This window comes from Rattus rattus, chromosome 3 (genome assembly GCF_011064425.1).
Source record: "Rattus rattus isolate New Zealand chromosome 3, Rrattus_CSIRO_v1, whole genome shotgun sequence".
Classification (NCBI taxonomy): Eukaryota; Metazoa; Chordata; class Mammalia; order Rodentia; family Muridae; genus Rattus; species Rattus rattus.
In genome coordinates this window covers 41,897,116-41,911,466 of record NC_046156.1, presented here as the reverse complement: position 1 = coordinate 41,911,466, position 14,351 = coordinate 41,897,116, and the positions used below count along the sequence as shown (strand labels likewise).

At 39.9% G+C, this 14,351-nt stretch overlaps 1 protein-coding gene across 1 annotated transcript in view; it reads right to left on the bottom strand.

Annotated features, from left to right (window-relative positions):
• The window catches only part of Snx7 (sorting nexin 7), an 85,572-nt gene that overhangs the window by 47,741 nt on the left and 23,480 nt on the right, over positions 1-14,351 (bottom strand). The window contains exons 3-6 of the mRNA XM_032897414.1: positions 9,344-9,454; positions 8,242-8,406; positions 5,781-5,979; positions 2,018-2,217 (exon numbers count right to left, since the gene is read on the bottom strand). Coding sequence (XP_032753305.1) covers positions 2,018-2,217; positions 5,781-5,979; positions 8,242-8,406; positions 9,344-9,454 — 675 coding nt within the window. The remainder of the gene's footprint in view (positions 1-2,017; positions 2,218-5,780; positions 5,980-8,241; positions 8,407-9,343; positions 9,455-14,351) is intronic.

The window sequence follows — 14,351 nt, the reverse complement described above, 5'->3', positions numbered from 1 at the left end:
CAAGGGGAACTGGGAAGGGGTGGGTTAAAAGTGTGTCCAGAGACATATTGAATCAAGTTTCTCTCCTAGCAGAATTGCCTCTCCTTGGTAATTTATAAGCTGTTAAGAGCTGCTAGACTTAAGGAGATCATGAGGCCCCATGTGTCTATAAGAATCTATAAGCTGTTAATAGTTGCTAGGGCAGGGAGAGAAATTTTCTTCCGTGGTGTTGCCACTGATAAATTGTTCCTGTTTCTATAGCTACCACACCCTTGATCCTGTAAGCAGCTCAATGAAATTTAGTGTGTCATTCAGTTAATCAATAAACAAGGCAGGAAAGAAGAAGTTGGGAAGAAGACTGCCATCCAGAGTGGAAGCAGGTAATAAAAATATATACAAGTATGAAGACAGCATAATGGCACCAATTTTGCATAATTAAGGTATGCTATATAAGACACAAAAATTATTTAAAAAGACATTAACATTTTCCCTAACCTCAGCAAAAACAGTAGAAAATTCAACTAATTGTCATAAATTCCTTTATATCACCTTACTTGGATTAATGTCAAGACACATTTTCTTTTCTCTATTCTCAATGATTCATACTACCATTAAGCCCTATATACTCATGGTCTACTTCTATACTGCGCATTAATTTATAAATCATTTTAATATAAACATATATTTTAAAAGATAGCCAGTAAAGATCATAGAATTTTAATCATTATTTATTAAGGTATCATAAGTGATTATTGTAACTCAGATGAAAATATGTCAATATGAAACAGAAGCAAAAATGTAATATAAAAACTAGTGATTATACCTTAGCTATCTATAAAATAAATTCAGTCCATCAAGGAATATATAATAGGTCTTTCTAGTGGCCATTATGATTTTTTCCAGAGATTTAATTGCATAGGATTTTGCTTTCATGACATAACATAGGGTTAAGTACTGCCGAACTGATGGAAGAAAACAGACAAACCATATTTCCATGAAGGATCACAAGGAGAGGTGACTAATAAGAGAAAACCAAGAGACGCAGCTGAGGCAACAGATGGAGAGGAAGAATTCTCAACCATGAACCCTAGAGTCTCCGAGAAGCAAGGAGTGTTTGTTTATAGAAAACTCCTCAGAATCCAGGTAACATCAAAAGTCTGAAAAGTTGATGCAAGATCTAATGACTCTCAAGTAAAGCCTAAACATGAGAAACAAGAGAAATAACTCATGCTTACATGGCTATGTTCTCACCAAGATAGAAACAATTAAAAAAATTACTAATAACCAAGGTGTATAACATCTTAAATCAGCTGTGCTCCAATTTCAAGCAGAAGGGGCTATGTTGGAATATATGCTATACACTTCCAATGTTGTCCTCCAACTACCCCTGAAAGACTAAGCACCAGAAGGACCATGCATACTGAGAGCACAGGGCAATGCAGGACAAAAGCCACTGTCATTGAAGACAATGTGAAGAAACAAGGGCAAGTATCTGGAAATCTTAAGTTGAACTGAGGAAGAAGAATGTTCGATGAGTATATAAAAAATGAAAAGCTTTCAACATGCTGTAAGAGAACACTTTAACCTGGAAGATTTCCTTTCAGAAGCAGCCTGAAGGCATAGCATACATTTATCAAGACCCTACTCAATCACTTTCTACGTAATATATACATAGTACATATGAAGTATGTTTTAAAATCATAAATGATATACGAAAGTAGCTCTCAAGGTAGTAAATCTATAAAGCATAAAAAGACATGCGTTAAAGTAAAACTAAATGTTAGAAGACTGTCACTTAAGTAACTCTGGATTGAGGATGCTGTCGGTTGAAGACAACGATATAGATTGTTGGTGTTCCTATTGATTATCCCAGTTATTGTTTAAGTGATCTCTCAGCCATTGATTCATGACTACAGGGAACAGATATCTCTTGGGCATCTACATGTAAAACATCCTACTAGGACAGGAAAGAGTGGTGGAAATACAGAGACAGCATCGTGAAGCGAATAGCACTGAGACTCTTGTTAGAGTGTCTTACCACTAACATCTCGCTGTAAAGCACATACTCATGGACGACAGGGAGCAAAGCCTCGGACAGGCCAGACATCCGCTTCTCCGTGGCCTTACAGCACTGGTCAATGCAGCTGGCAATGCCTTTCAACGTATCAACCAGGTCTTCTTCTGAGGCGGACCATAGAGTATGAATAGGGCCGTATTCTTTCATTTCATCAAAATAGTCTACAAAAGAGATGTCTTTGTCAGTTTTCATTTTTTATAGATTTATTTTTTATTTATATTCTTTTGGTTCAGTGAGTGAGTGTGTGCATGTTCAGGTGCCCCCAGTGAGGAGAAAAGGGAACTGGGACCCTTGAAGGTAGATTTGCCAGCTGCTCTGAGTCCACATCCTCTGGTAGATCAGTCAGACCTCTTAACTGTGGAGCCATCTCTCCAGCTTCTATAAAATGTTTTTGAAAATTCCCACATCATAGATAACATGAAAGGCCTTTGTCTCATTCCCTATAAGTTCTTACAGTTGGATATAAGGAAATGCTTACATTATCCTTCGCTAATTAACCAACCTTTGCAGATTGTACAAGTCAGCTTTAGAAGTGCAACTAAGTGTAAACAAAATTGGATTCCATTTCTATTATCCTAGCTTGGAAAACGGATGTTATACAACCATCATGGCCGTTATGAAATTCCATCTATCATATAATTACATATAGATATTATATCTAAGTATGTAGAGCCAAGGTTCTAAACAAAACGTGTCTTACTTCCATTCTTTGAACTATACAAACTCCTCAAGAGTAATTACTACCCACTAACCTAAGCAAAACTGTAGGCTTTCTTCCTTTACTCTCCGGCAATCACCATACACACAATGATACCCTCTACAGCTCACCTTCTTTCCACACAGTATAATTGACTGAAATGTACTCTGCCACTCAAAGCTACAACTCGGCCCAATTCTTTCTATAAACAAGGGAACTCAAGAAGTGAAGATTGTCTCATGAAGATAACAGTTTTATTCCAGGTTCTTAACTTTACTTTTCAGAGTCCAGGTTCATCTCTGCTGAAGATTAATGACCCCAAAACAGAAAAAAAAGAATTTCAACAGTTCCGTTCTCAGTATGTGCGTGCGCTGATGGCCCTCCGTAGGCAGCTAACTATTTTTACTACAGAGGCTTCTTAAAATTACACAGCTTTCAAACCACACCTACACATCAACATTTAGTAAGCACCCCTGGAATTCAACTAGTAATATATGTATCAGGTATCCTGTGAGGTCTGGGGCAGGGGCAGCTGTAATCTCTTCTTCACTCCATAGCACAGAGAAACAACATGTAATCAGCAGCATTCTGCAGAATAAATTTAATAAATTTGGAAAGAGAAAAGAAAAGGAAACTGAGCCCCCCTCCTTTTTTTCAAACATGCGAATGAAAACCATCCAAAGGGAAAGCGCTACTTACCTCGCTCAAACTAATTTCCTGATAGGGTTCTGAATGCCCCGCACCAGTTAGATTTCAAAATACCAAAAGGAATCCTGGTTTTAACTCTGTTAAGTATGTTTCACATCTTCTCTTCCTTTTTAAATTAATGTTTCTCATACCGTACAGTTTAATCATGATTTCCTCTTTCCCAGCTTTCCCTCTATCCTCCTGCTCTTATAAAATGAGAAGTCTCCAAGTTTGGGCCAGATGCATTCACTTTAGAAACAAGAGGTCAGATTTAGCAAGTCTGTAAGACTTGAGTTTCCTTCACAAAGAGTAAAGCCATTAAGGACCTCCCTGCCAGTAAATTCGAAGTTTGTGGACATCTTTGTGGTTCTCAGGAATCAGCAGTTTCCAGAGCATGCTTTGAATTGTTGCCCAGCCTAACTGTGCATAAGGAATCTGCTTCACAGAACTGGAGTCCCAGAACCTACTTAACTAATTAGCTTCTTGAGACTAAGAGAACAGTGAGGCAGGGGTGGTGGTGCAGGCTTGACACCTTAGCATGTGGGAGACCAGGTGGAGAACACACTGAAACCCCTGCAAAGAGGAAAAAGGGGGAACACAAAAGAAAAAGAAAAGCGAGCAAGAGAAGACAGACAGACAGACAGACAGACAGACAGAAAGGAAATGACAACTGTAAAGAGAATCAAAACCAATCATTACACTGCATTCAGACACTACAAAGCAAAGACTGTACATTTAGGAAAATAATTATGTACTTTTAGGAAAATAAAACATTTCTGTTTTATATTTAAATTATTCTTTATTGTTAATTCTCCATATGAATGTTTATGTATGTATGTATGTATGTATGTATGTATGTATGTATGCATGCATGTATATGAGTGTGCTTATCCATGTGTCTACACATGTAGACTAGTGGTTTATGCTTGGTGTCTTCTTCTTTGGCATTTCACCTTTTCTGTCCAGAAATGTGAATGAATCTCGGGCTTCCCTATTTCTGGTCTAGGCTGACTGGCCAGGGAGCCACTGGGATCATCCCCCTGCTGCTCAGCTGTGGGGTTATTGAGCCCAGAGTTGACATAATTGCTGGAGACTCAAACTCAGTTTCTCAGGCCTCCACAGCACTTACTTTAACCACTGAGCCCTCTCCCACTTCTAATCTCCCTTTCCCCTCTTTTACATACATTTAGATGTATGGGGAGGGGCAGAGCACATGTGCCACAGTTTGCACTGTCAGAGGACAGCTTCAAGGAGTCGATCTTTTTTTCTATCATGCGGCTGCTACCTACATAGTATACACTAGAGCTAAAATAAAATTTCCAGTTTAGTGATAGAGACAAGTTACAAACTCACAAACAAGGCAGCGGTAGGGTGCCTTCTATTTGTAATTGGCTCTTCCTCATCAGTACCAACATGTATTAAAAACATGTTTGCTGGTTTTCCCATCCCTTTACAATTTTCAAATTAGAAAATAAATATCATTAAGCAATTGGAGTAGAATCATTAAAGGCTAAAGATTAGCATGGTTTTTACAAGGCAGATAATAGGACAGACCACCATTCTCCCCATATGTAATGTAAGTCTTTGTGACCTAACACATCCTTCCCACCACCAGTAAGATACTGAAATTCAGTTCCTGAAATGCCACTCTTTGATTTTTGAGAGATGGTCTATGTTGACTACTTGACACAAACTTGATAAACTAAATTGAGAATCCTGGGCTCGGGCGCTGGCACTGTTGCCATGTCGTGTTGTGATCTACGCATGGAAGCTCCATGAAACTGAACAGGGACTGGCCATTACTACCTTACAGTCATCACTAAGGAAATGAATGAGCCTGTATGTGTGGGAAGGGTGTGTATGTGTGCACGTGCATGTACACGTCTCTGTGTGAACAGGTGCTCACACATGCATGTGCGGTTATGGGGCTGAGTCAGAAGACAACCTTGTCTGTTGTCCCCCGGGAGCTGCCAACTTGGTTTTATGAGAAGGGCCCTTCAGTGTGACATTAGGCTCAGTGATTCAAAGTCTTGTTGAACATGAACCCTGGAGAGCTGCCTGCTCTGTCTCCCCAGCTCTGGATAGCCAGGTACCTGCCACAGTACCCAGCATTCCTTATGGGTGCTGGAGATCCGACTCAAGTCCTCATATCAGAGAGCAGGCCAAGTACCTTCAAGCCGGAGCCAACTCCTTGGTTCCTTAAACCCTTGCAATGGATGTCAGGACACGAGCCATTATGCGTAAGTAAAATCCTAACAGTGTCACCACACCACACCACAGCAGCCAAAGTATAGATGAGAAAGAGATGAACATCTGGATGCTCCATCTCTAATGACATACCCCTTTCTTCCTTGTAAATCCTCTGAGATATTTTATCTATCGAGTTTATTTTCTGGCTGAAGGTTTCAATGAAGTTATTCATCTCCATGAACTCATCTGGCCGGTTCTTCACTCCTCGCATGGAAGACGCCACTGCTCTGACTGTCTGCCCCATCCTGCTCAGCAAGCCAGGCCCTTGCTTCTTATAGGAAGAGAGTTCCTAGAAGCAGAGAGTGAAATAAATACAGCGAGTCAGTCAGCAGCATTCCCAGCGGCAGTAAAGCAGAGATGGAGACAACACACTTCCACGTGTCTTTTAGAGCATTCACCTTTGAAGCATCTGAATACTGGGGGTAGAGGTATCATCCTCCTATACCCCATTCTATGGTACAATATTCCATTTCAAAGAGCTCATGTGAAACACGTGGACAGTCTTTCCTCAGAGCATAAATGTTTAAGACAAATCAATGAGATCAGTGATTAAGAAGATGTGATAAGCAATCTACATCTTTTATATTCATTTTTATTTTATATGTGTGTGTGTGTGTGTGTGTGTGTGTGTGTGTGTGTGTGTGTGTGTGTGTGTTTGTCTGTATGGAGGCAGCATAACACACTTATGCAGTGCCCCCAGAGGCCAAAAGAAGGTGTTAGGTCCCCTGGAATTGAAATTAGAGACAGCTGTGAACTGAATTGAGGTCCTCTGTAAGAGTAGCAAATGTTCTTAACCACTGAGTCATCTCTTCAGTCCCCGATCTACAGTTTAGAAAAGAGATTGCATATACAAATGATTCAGAGAACACTTCCTAGGACCCACTTACTACTGACAAGAGTGGAAGCCTTAATTAGCTCTCCAAGTCTCCTAGGTGATTTTACTGACAGCTTGATGTGTCCCCGTAACTACACGCACAGCCTTACACACACACCTGACAACGACAGATGCTACTCTTTTCCTCACTTTCCAAAGGAAAATAGGGGCAATGAAAGGAACAGCAAGTAACTTGTTCAAGGTCCACAAGCAATTAAGCAACAGGAGGGTGAGGGGATCACAGCAAGCTCACTTCAGAGGTTCCATTCCTGCACAGGACACTCTCTGCTTCTGCACAGGACACACTCTGCTTCTGTCCTGTTCTCGTTTTAGTTTATAACCAGACTCTCTGAGCACAGCTCTTGAGCCAAGTGGAGTGGGTAAACTGGGACACCACCTCCACTGACTGGCTGTGTGCAGAGAAAGTTCTTTAATAAGACGTGTGCTTATTATTTCAGAGTTAATATGGGAGAGACAGCTACAGATTGTAAAAAGAAACAGATACACAGCCACGAAAATCATCCCCTGAGAAATACAGCGTGCTTAAGCAAACAGCAAAACACAAAACAGGGCTCACGCAGTTCTAAGGGGGCACGGCAGCATCTGTGAAAACACAGGCTTCTTTGGGATCAAACAAAAGTTAGAGAACAAAACACAGAGGAAGGAGATACACAATCTGTGAGTAAAAATAACTCCTGATTTGTATGTTTATAAGCCATATATCATGTACCCAAATGTGGAATAAGATGTTGTCTGTCTTTCTACAGGTTTTTTTCTCCAAAAGGTCTTATGAAAATGCACTGGTGACCAAAGAGTAACCCCTCACTGATCAGACAGCCCGTGTACGTAGGAGCGCCCTGACCTCCCTGAGAAAGCATAGCCTATCGGTGGCAGCACAAACTGTATCTGCCGAGCTGTTGGTGCAGTCACTGATGTAACATGTTCTGGGTGTGATACACACACGATACTCTGGGGAACGAGCTTCTAAGGTTATAGATCGGTGGTTCTCAACGTCTCCAATGCTGCAGCCATTTAACACAGTTCCTCGTGTTGTGGTGATCCCCTCCTGTCATAAAATTATTCTTGTTGCTACTGTCTATCTGAAAATTTGCTATTGTTATAAATCATAATGCAAATGTCGGATACACTGGATATCTGATGTGTGACCTCTGTGAAAGGGTCATTCCATGACTTCTTGGGTCTTCTGACCCTCACTTATGTGTTCTGGCATGCATATGTTGACACAAGAATGGGCACATATACCTACACAACACACATCTACACAACACACACACACGCACGCGCACACACACACACGCACACACACACACACACACCACACAACAAACATTACATACACAGAACAACATATTTGTGCAAGACCAATGTGGACTACATATGCAAAGAGCATCCTGTCATTGAATAAAAGTTAAGAGAACTAAGGATATGTGTACGTGAAGGAAACAATAGATTTACACCTTGTCTACATGTTGATTTGGCACCAGGGATATACCTAAAATAGTTTCTAATATTTCTCCCATATTTTCTAGAATAATTCACTAAAACACTTCAAGGATACCGTTGCCTAATTTTTAACGGTCAGAAAGACTGAATATACAGTCTGCTGCACTCCATAGATTCTAAAGGGCCTTACGAATGTAAAATAGAACCACTTACCCAGGCTTCTGCAGTGAGGAAAACCTTGAAATCCTCATTAAATGTTAAAGTTGGATGATCGGCGATCCTGTTCAGGAACTTGTGCAGCGCCTTCCTGCGGGTCTCAATGAAGTCATCGTTGAAGCGTTCCACCATGCCTTTCACAATAAACTTCTCTGGCAATGGCTGAGCACAAGAACAAAATCAACTGTGTGAGAACACATGTATGTCCATGGCAGTGGATGGAGGATGAAGATGGAACTGAGAGACAGAGGCAGATATATGGGGCAGAGGTCACAGAAGAGTGGTGGGGAGCAGCCAAGTATGTATGCAAATGCTCTTAGGGCCCTGTGGCTCTCTGTGCCTATTTAAAAATAAAATAAAATATTTATTTAAAGCATCTGTCCAATGGCCAATGAGATGGCCCAGCACATAAAGGCCCATGCTGTCAGATCTGACAACCTGAGTGTGGTATCCAGAATCCACAAGGTAGAAGGCGAAAAACGAATCGTACAGGTTGTCCTCTGACCTGCATATAGGAGCATGCTCACACAAAAATCAATTAAATTAAAACAAAACAAAAACCAAAAGAAAAACAATCAAACAAAACAACCCAGTATCTTGCATATAACATGGCATACCAGGTTGCAAAGAATTCTGAAGATCAGTTGAATACCTCCTCGTTTATAATAAAAATGAGTTTTAAAAAGTCCATAGTACAGACTGGGAATATGGTTCACCAAGGAAATAACACCCCTATTGGTCAGGCTGATAACCTGAACTCAATCTCTGGGGAGACATATGGTAGAAGGAGAATTCCCCCTCCCTTGAGTTGTCTGAGACCTCCGTATGCATGACAGCATACCTGGGCTACCCCCATGACAAATAAATAAATATATCATAATATATTAAAACACACAAAGCTAGTCTAGAAAAATAAAATATCATTCCATGTTATAATGCTTTAAAAAAGCTATAGTTAAATTAAAGTGTTTGAAAATAAATGTGCCCAAGATAAGCGAAATTTAGCGGATTTAAAGGTATTATGCTTGGGATTATGATTTAGACACTTTAAAATACTTTATACATGATAAACAAGATCCACAGACCCTTATAAACTCACGGGAATAATGAGAGTGGGATGAGCTTCTTCCAGTTTACCCTTCAACCAAAGGAAATCTTGGTAACGTCGCCTGACTTCAAATTCGCTGGAATCAAACTCCCCACGAGATGTCTGAGAGAAGCAGAGAAACATAACAGCCCATACAGTACAAGACAGAAGACATTTGCTTAATTCTATTTTAGATATTATGAAAAAAAAATAGGTCTCTAAGAAAACTTGAATCTTAATTATTCAGTGTTTGTCAGCCTGTATTTTCTTTTTCCAGCCATCTATTCATGCAGCAGATGAAATTAAGCGAACTTTCCGGTTTTTCCACCAAGAAAGCAAAACACCATGCTTAAATCTGAAGTCGAAACTGAAAAATCTGTCTTCCAACAGCCATCTGGCTCCCACAGGCTTTTGACTACTAGTACACTGGCGTGGCTTTCTCGCTTAGAAAGTGTGCTCTGAATGTAGGTTTCAAACATTATTCTTTTTCTTGACATGATTAGAATTCAGAATTTGAGGAAAGTTCTATTTTTAAAATCTGAAAAATAACCTGAGTATAACTGAGAAGACTGTTTTCTTGGAATGTGTCCAAGTGAACTGCTTTCACTAAAATCTGCTGTTGGTATGGAAAAACTCTTAACATTTTTTTCAGAGTGATTTTGCCACTTTTTCCAAAAGAATATAATTAATGGATATTTAATGTGAAAAGATTTTTTCCTGCTATTTCTCAAAGTTTTTTTGTTTTTTTTTTTTTTTTTTTTTTTTTTTTGCCCTTGAGCTCATGCTTAAACTCCTAAAATTTTAGCAAGTATATTAAGTCCCCTCTTCCTGGTAAACCAAAAATCTGTGCCAATTCATGTAGCAAGGACATGGGTTCAATATCAACCTCACAGCTTCTGCTTAAACCTCAGGCCAAGATAAAAGTGGCATTTCTCTAATTCATACTTAACATCTCGTGAGAAAATTACCTCTTAAACCAATGCCCCACTTAACCGGATTTTTGCATGTTAAAAAATTATATACAGTAAGGTTTGGGTTGAGATTTTCCTGCAGGAGTAAAGATGAAATGAAATGTAAAATATTGCACACCTCTCTCCTATCACAGAAAATAACGACTACCAACATGGGCAAACCACTTGAAAATTAAGCAGTTTATGTCCCAGGGTAAAGTTTTAATGGTTTAGAAAGTATTAAGAAGCTTGGGAAAGTACACCATCCTTAAGAGTTGATATTTACAATATCAGACAGTGCATCTTAGTAAACGTTCTCTTTGCAGTTGGAAAAGGTGGGGATACATCAGATGCAGCAGCCTAAGAAAAATGTTCACAAAACACTTCAAAAATGTAGTCATTTTACAAAATGACACATGATGTGGAAACAGTAAGAACAGAAAGTCTACATCCAGTAAAAACATGTTTAACAATATATATATACACACATACACACACACACACACATACACACACACTGACTGACATGTGGATATATGTATGCATACACATCGTGCTTGCATATACACACACAAATCATCAGTTAGTCACTCTCCATGGGACTGAGCACCAGACACTGTGAACAGGTTCATGAACAACTTCCAAAGCAAAAAACTGGTGTGACCATTTGTGTCCACTAATACCAATGAAAGCATTCAAGCCATGGTCGGTGGGCATGTGATTCAACTGTATATGCTCTCAGCTGCTTCCAAGTCTTTAGTAAACACAAAACAATCTGTTAAAAAATTCCAGCATGAAGATGCCAAACCATCTCAAAGAACCAGTTAATTCTGGCCTCTTCACTCTGTCACTGGCTTAAAGGAATTCTGTAGTACATAGTAACAATTGAAGAAGATAGAACATGAGTTAAAATCTAAGTAGAATATTCTATTTCTTTCTATGTCAGGACCTTATACTCCTCCTGCACGGGATACGAATAGCAAAGCAGAGAGTCATCTGAGCTTAGATGATGACTAATCTCCCTACAGTAGACTTTCGAGTCACCATCCCACAACAGTCATATTTGCTCACTCATAGTCATAAGACAAACTGGGTTTGATGACAGATCCGAATAGAAAGGACAGTGTGTGCTTCAAGAATCAATAATGCTTCTATCTGGAATGCACGTGGCTATGGAAGCAATATTACGAATGCATTTTGTTCAACAAATGCAGGTATTCTGAGCTTAGATTTACAAGCTCAGAACTGCTTTCGGGGTACATGAATGTTAATACTCAGTTCCTCAGTGGAGGACAGCAGCTGCTGCCTACCTACTATCAGCCATTTGTATGCTTATGGGAGGAACGACCACAGTTAATCTTAGGTTTATTCCACAATCCCTAAAGGAAAGTAATCTCTATGTCCAAAGGACAAAGCTGTTCGTCCAAGAAATCACCTCAGAATGTTATGGAAGAGTAGCGGGAAGGATTTTGTGCCCAGTGGGGGACAGAAATACACAGGAATACCAACAGAGTCAACCAACCTGGACCCCTCGGGCTCTCTAAGACTGAACCAGCAACTGAAGAGCAGACCCTTCAAACATGTGTAGCAGATGTGCAGCTTGGTCTTCGTGTGGGTCCTGAACACTGGAGTGATAGCTATCCCAGAAGCTGTTGCCTATGTGTGGGATGTGTTATTGTAGCTAGGCTGCCTTGTCTGGCCTCAGTGGGAAAGGATGCACCTAGACCCACAAAGACTTGATCTGCCAGGGTAGAGTGAAGGGGAGAGAGGCAGGAGAGCGGGGAGGGAGGAATGTGGGAGGGGTGACCAGGAGGAAGGCAATGAGCAGGATGTAAAGTTAAGTTTAAAAAATAAAGTGTCAGTCTTAAGAGTAAAAGTCCTTTTCGAACAAAACAGATGTCTTCAATGTGGGAGTCCTGGGCTCACCCTTATATAGCTGGGTTACTGTGAAATGATCCCAAGCCTGGGTTATTGGTGTGTACAGGTGACTTTGTATATGTATATATCTTTATAGACCTCAGTATGCATGAATGGCAATATTATAAAACTGAAACGGGAGCTGAGGGTGTATTTCAATTCATGTCTAGCTTGCATGAGATATGATACTCGACACTGCATAGACCAGGTAGGCTGGGGTACACATCTCAGCACCCAGGAAGTGCAGACAACTTTGGTCAACTCATCCGAGCCCGCTAGTGATTTCATGGCCAGCCTGGCCAGAGACTGTATAAAATCAAGCAGGGCTTTCTCAGAGAAGCTATCCACACACGCCCAATGTTTGTAACTAGTTTGTTTCTCCCTTCATATGACTTAAAATTAAATAAATATTCAGTAATTAACATCATTGTATTGTCCACCATCATCTGTATTTTGAAAGCAGAAATCTCTATGCATCAAGTGTGGCCTGACCAGAGATAGAGTCTTAGTACATAAGACTCTGAGCGATACTAATATTCAAAAATTATCTTTATAGAATGAACTCTTGCATGAATGAGTGATCATAAGCAAACCACAAAGAAGTCATTTTGGTAACACAACTTACATCTAACAGATGTTTATGTATATGTAATGTGCATTCACTGTATCTATGTACAGTTAGTAGGCTAAAAGTAATAGCAGAAGGGGGCACTTAGTTTATAACAATGTGATAGACAAGTGCGCTTCATCCAAACACAGACAGGTAAAAATGTAATGGAAAAAGGTGCACAAAAGTAAATGTTTTACGCATAAGTCTAGCTCTGCGGACGACTATGCTGTACGACTCTTGCGAAGTTCTTAAGTTTCATTTTAAGATAGAAGAGAGTGAGGACAAGGAATAATGTGTAACTTCTCTAATTGCTTTCAGGTATGTAGACTGTGTTTAAAGCATTGCCACTCAGTGAGGTCACCGCTGATGTCAGCTGGTAAAACACATTCCAATGTCATTGTCATTAATAAATGTAAACAGGGGTTCAGTGTTCACTCAGAGTCCCCACCACTGACGCCATCTGGATCATACATCCTAACGTCATCATTATCATTACTACTATAAAAGCAGTCCATTTAACTATGATGGAGGAACACAGTAAGAGGACTCAGTAGAGAAAAACACCTGCCGCCAACTCACACAACCTGAGTTCAATCCCAGGACTACCTCAAGTTGTCCTCTAAGATCCACATGTGCAGTGGCGACATCATGCACATGCACTCATGCCCGCTCACCTTTGATACACTAAATTAACTTAAATGAAGTAGATTAAACTATGATATCAAAATGGATGATTCACTGTATGTCACTGACCAGAATCAGATCTCATGGGATTTCCAGACTAGTTATCTCTGAGGAGTTCAAATGACAAGGAAAAAACTGTCTCACAGATCCAGTGAGGATGGGCAGTCTTAGGGGAGGGCACACAGGAGCCTTGGGTCTGCTCTATGCAGTATTCTTATGTTAATCTACTCAGGTTTCTACAAACATCTTCAAAGTTACTGCTGTCAACTTATTTAAAAATTAAGAAACTGATTTTTTTTTTTTTAAAAAAAAAGGTTGATTAAAATGCTCAAGACACATGGAAGGTAAGAAATCTCCACTCAACTCCATGCTCTCTTGCTGAAACCCCTCTCGATACCACAAAAAGACAAAGACCTTATTCACTCATTCAAGGAAATAATTAGAGTTCAATTAAATAGATCCAGAGAATTGAATTTGGAATGATAAAAACCTTCCCTGAGGGGCTGAAGAGATGGCTCAGCAGTTCAGAGCATCCTAACTTCTTTCGGAGGATCCCGGTTCGATTCTTAGCACCCACATGGCAGCTAACAAGTGTTTGTAATCCCAGGATCAAATGCCCTCACACAGACAAATATGTAGACAAACCACGAATGTACATAAAAATAAATTTTATTATATATATAATAAATTACACACACACACACACACACACACGCACGCACACACGCACATACATACAAAAAAAAAAAAACCTTCTTAAAGAGTTCACACTCCCTGAACACAACTACAAATCCACATGCACTTTTCTACTTACTATTGGGTGGATGGCAGTTACTGATGCTCACTTCGCATAGATAAA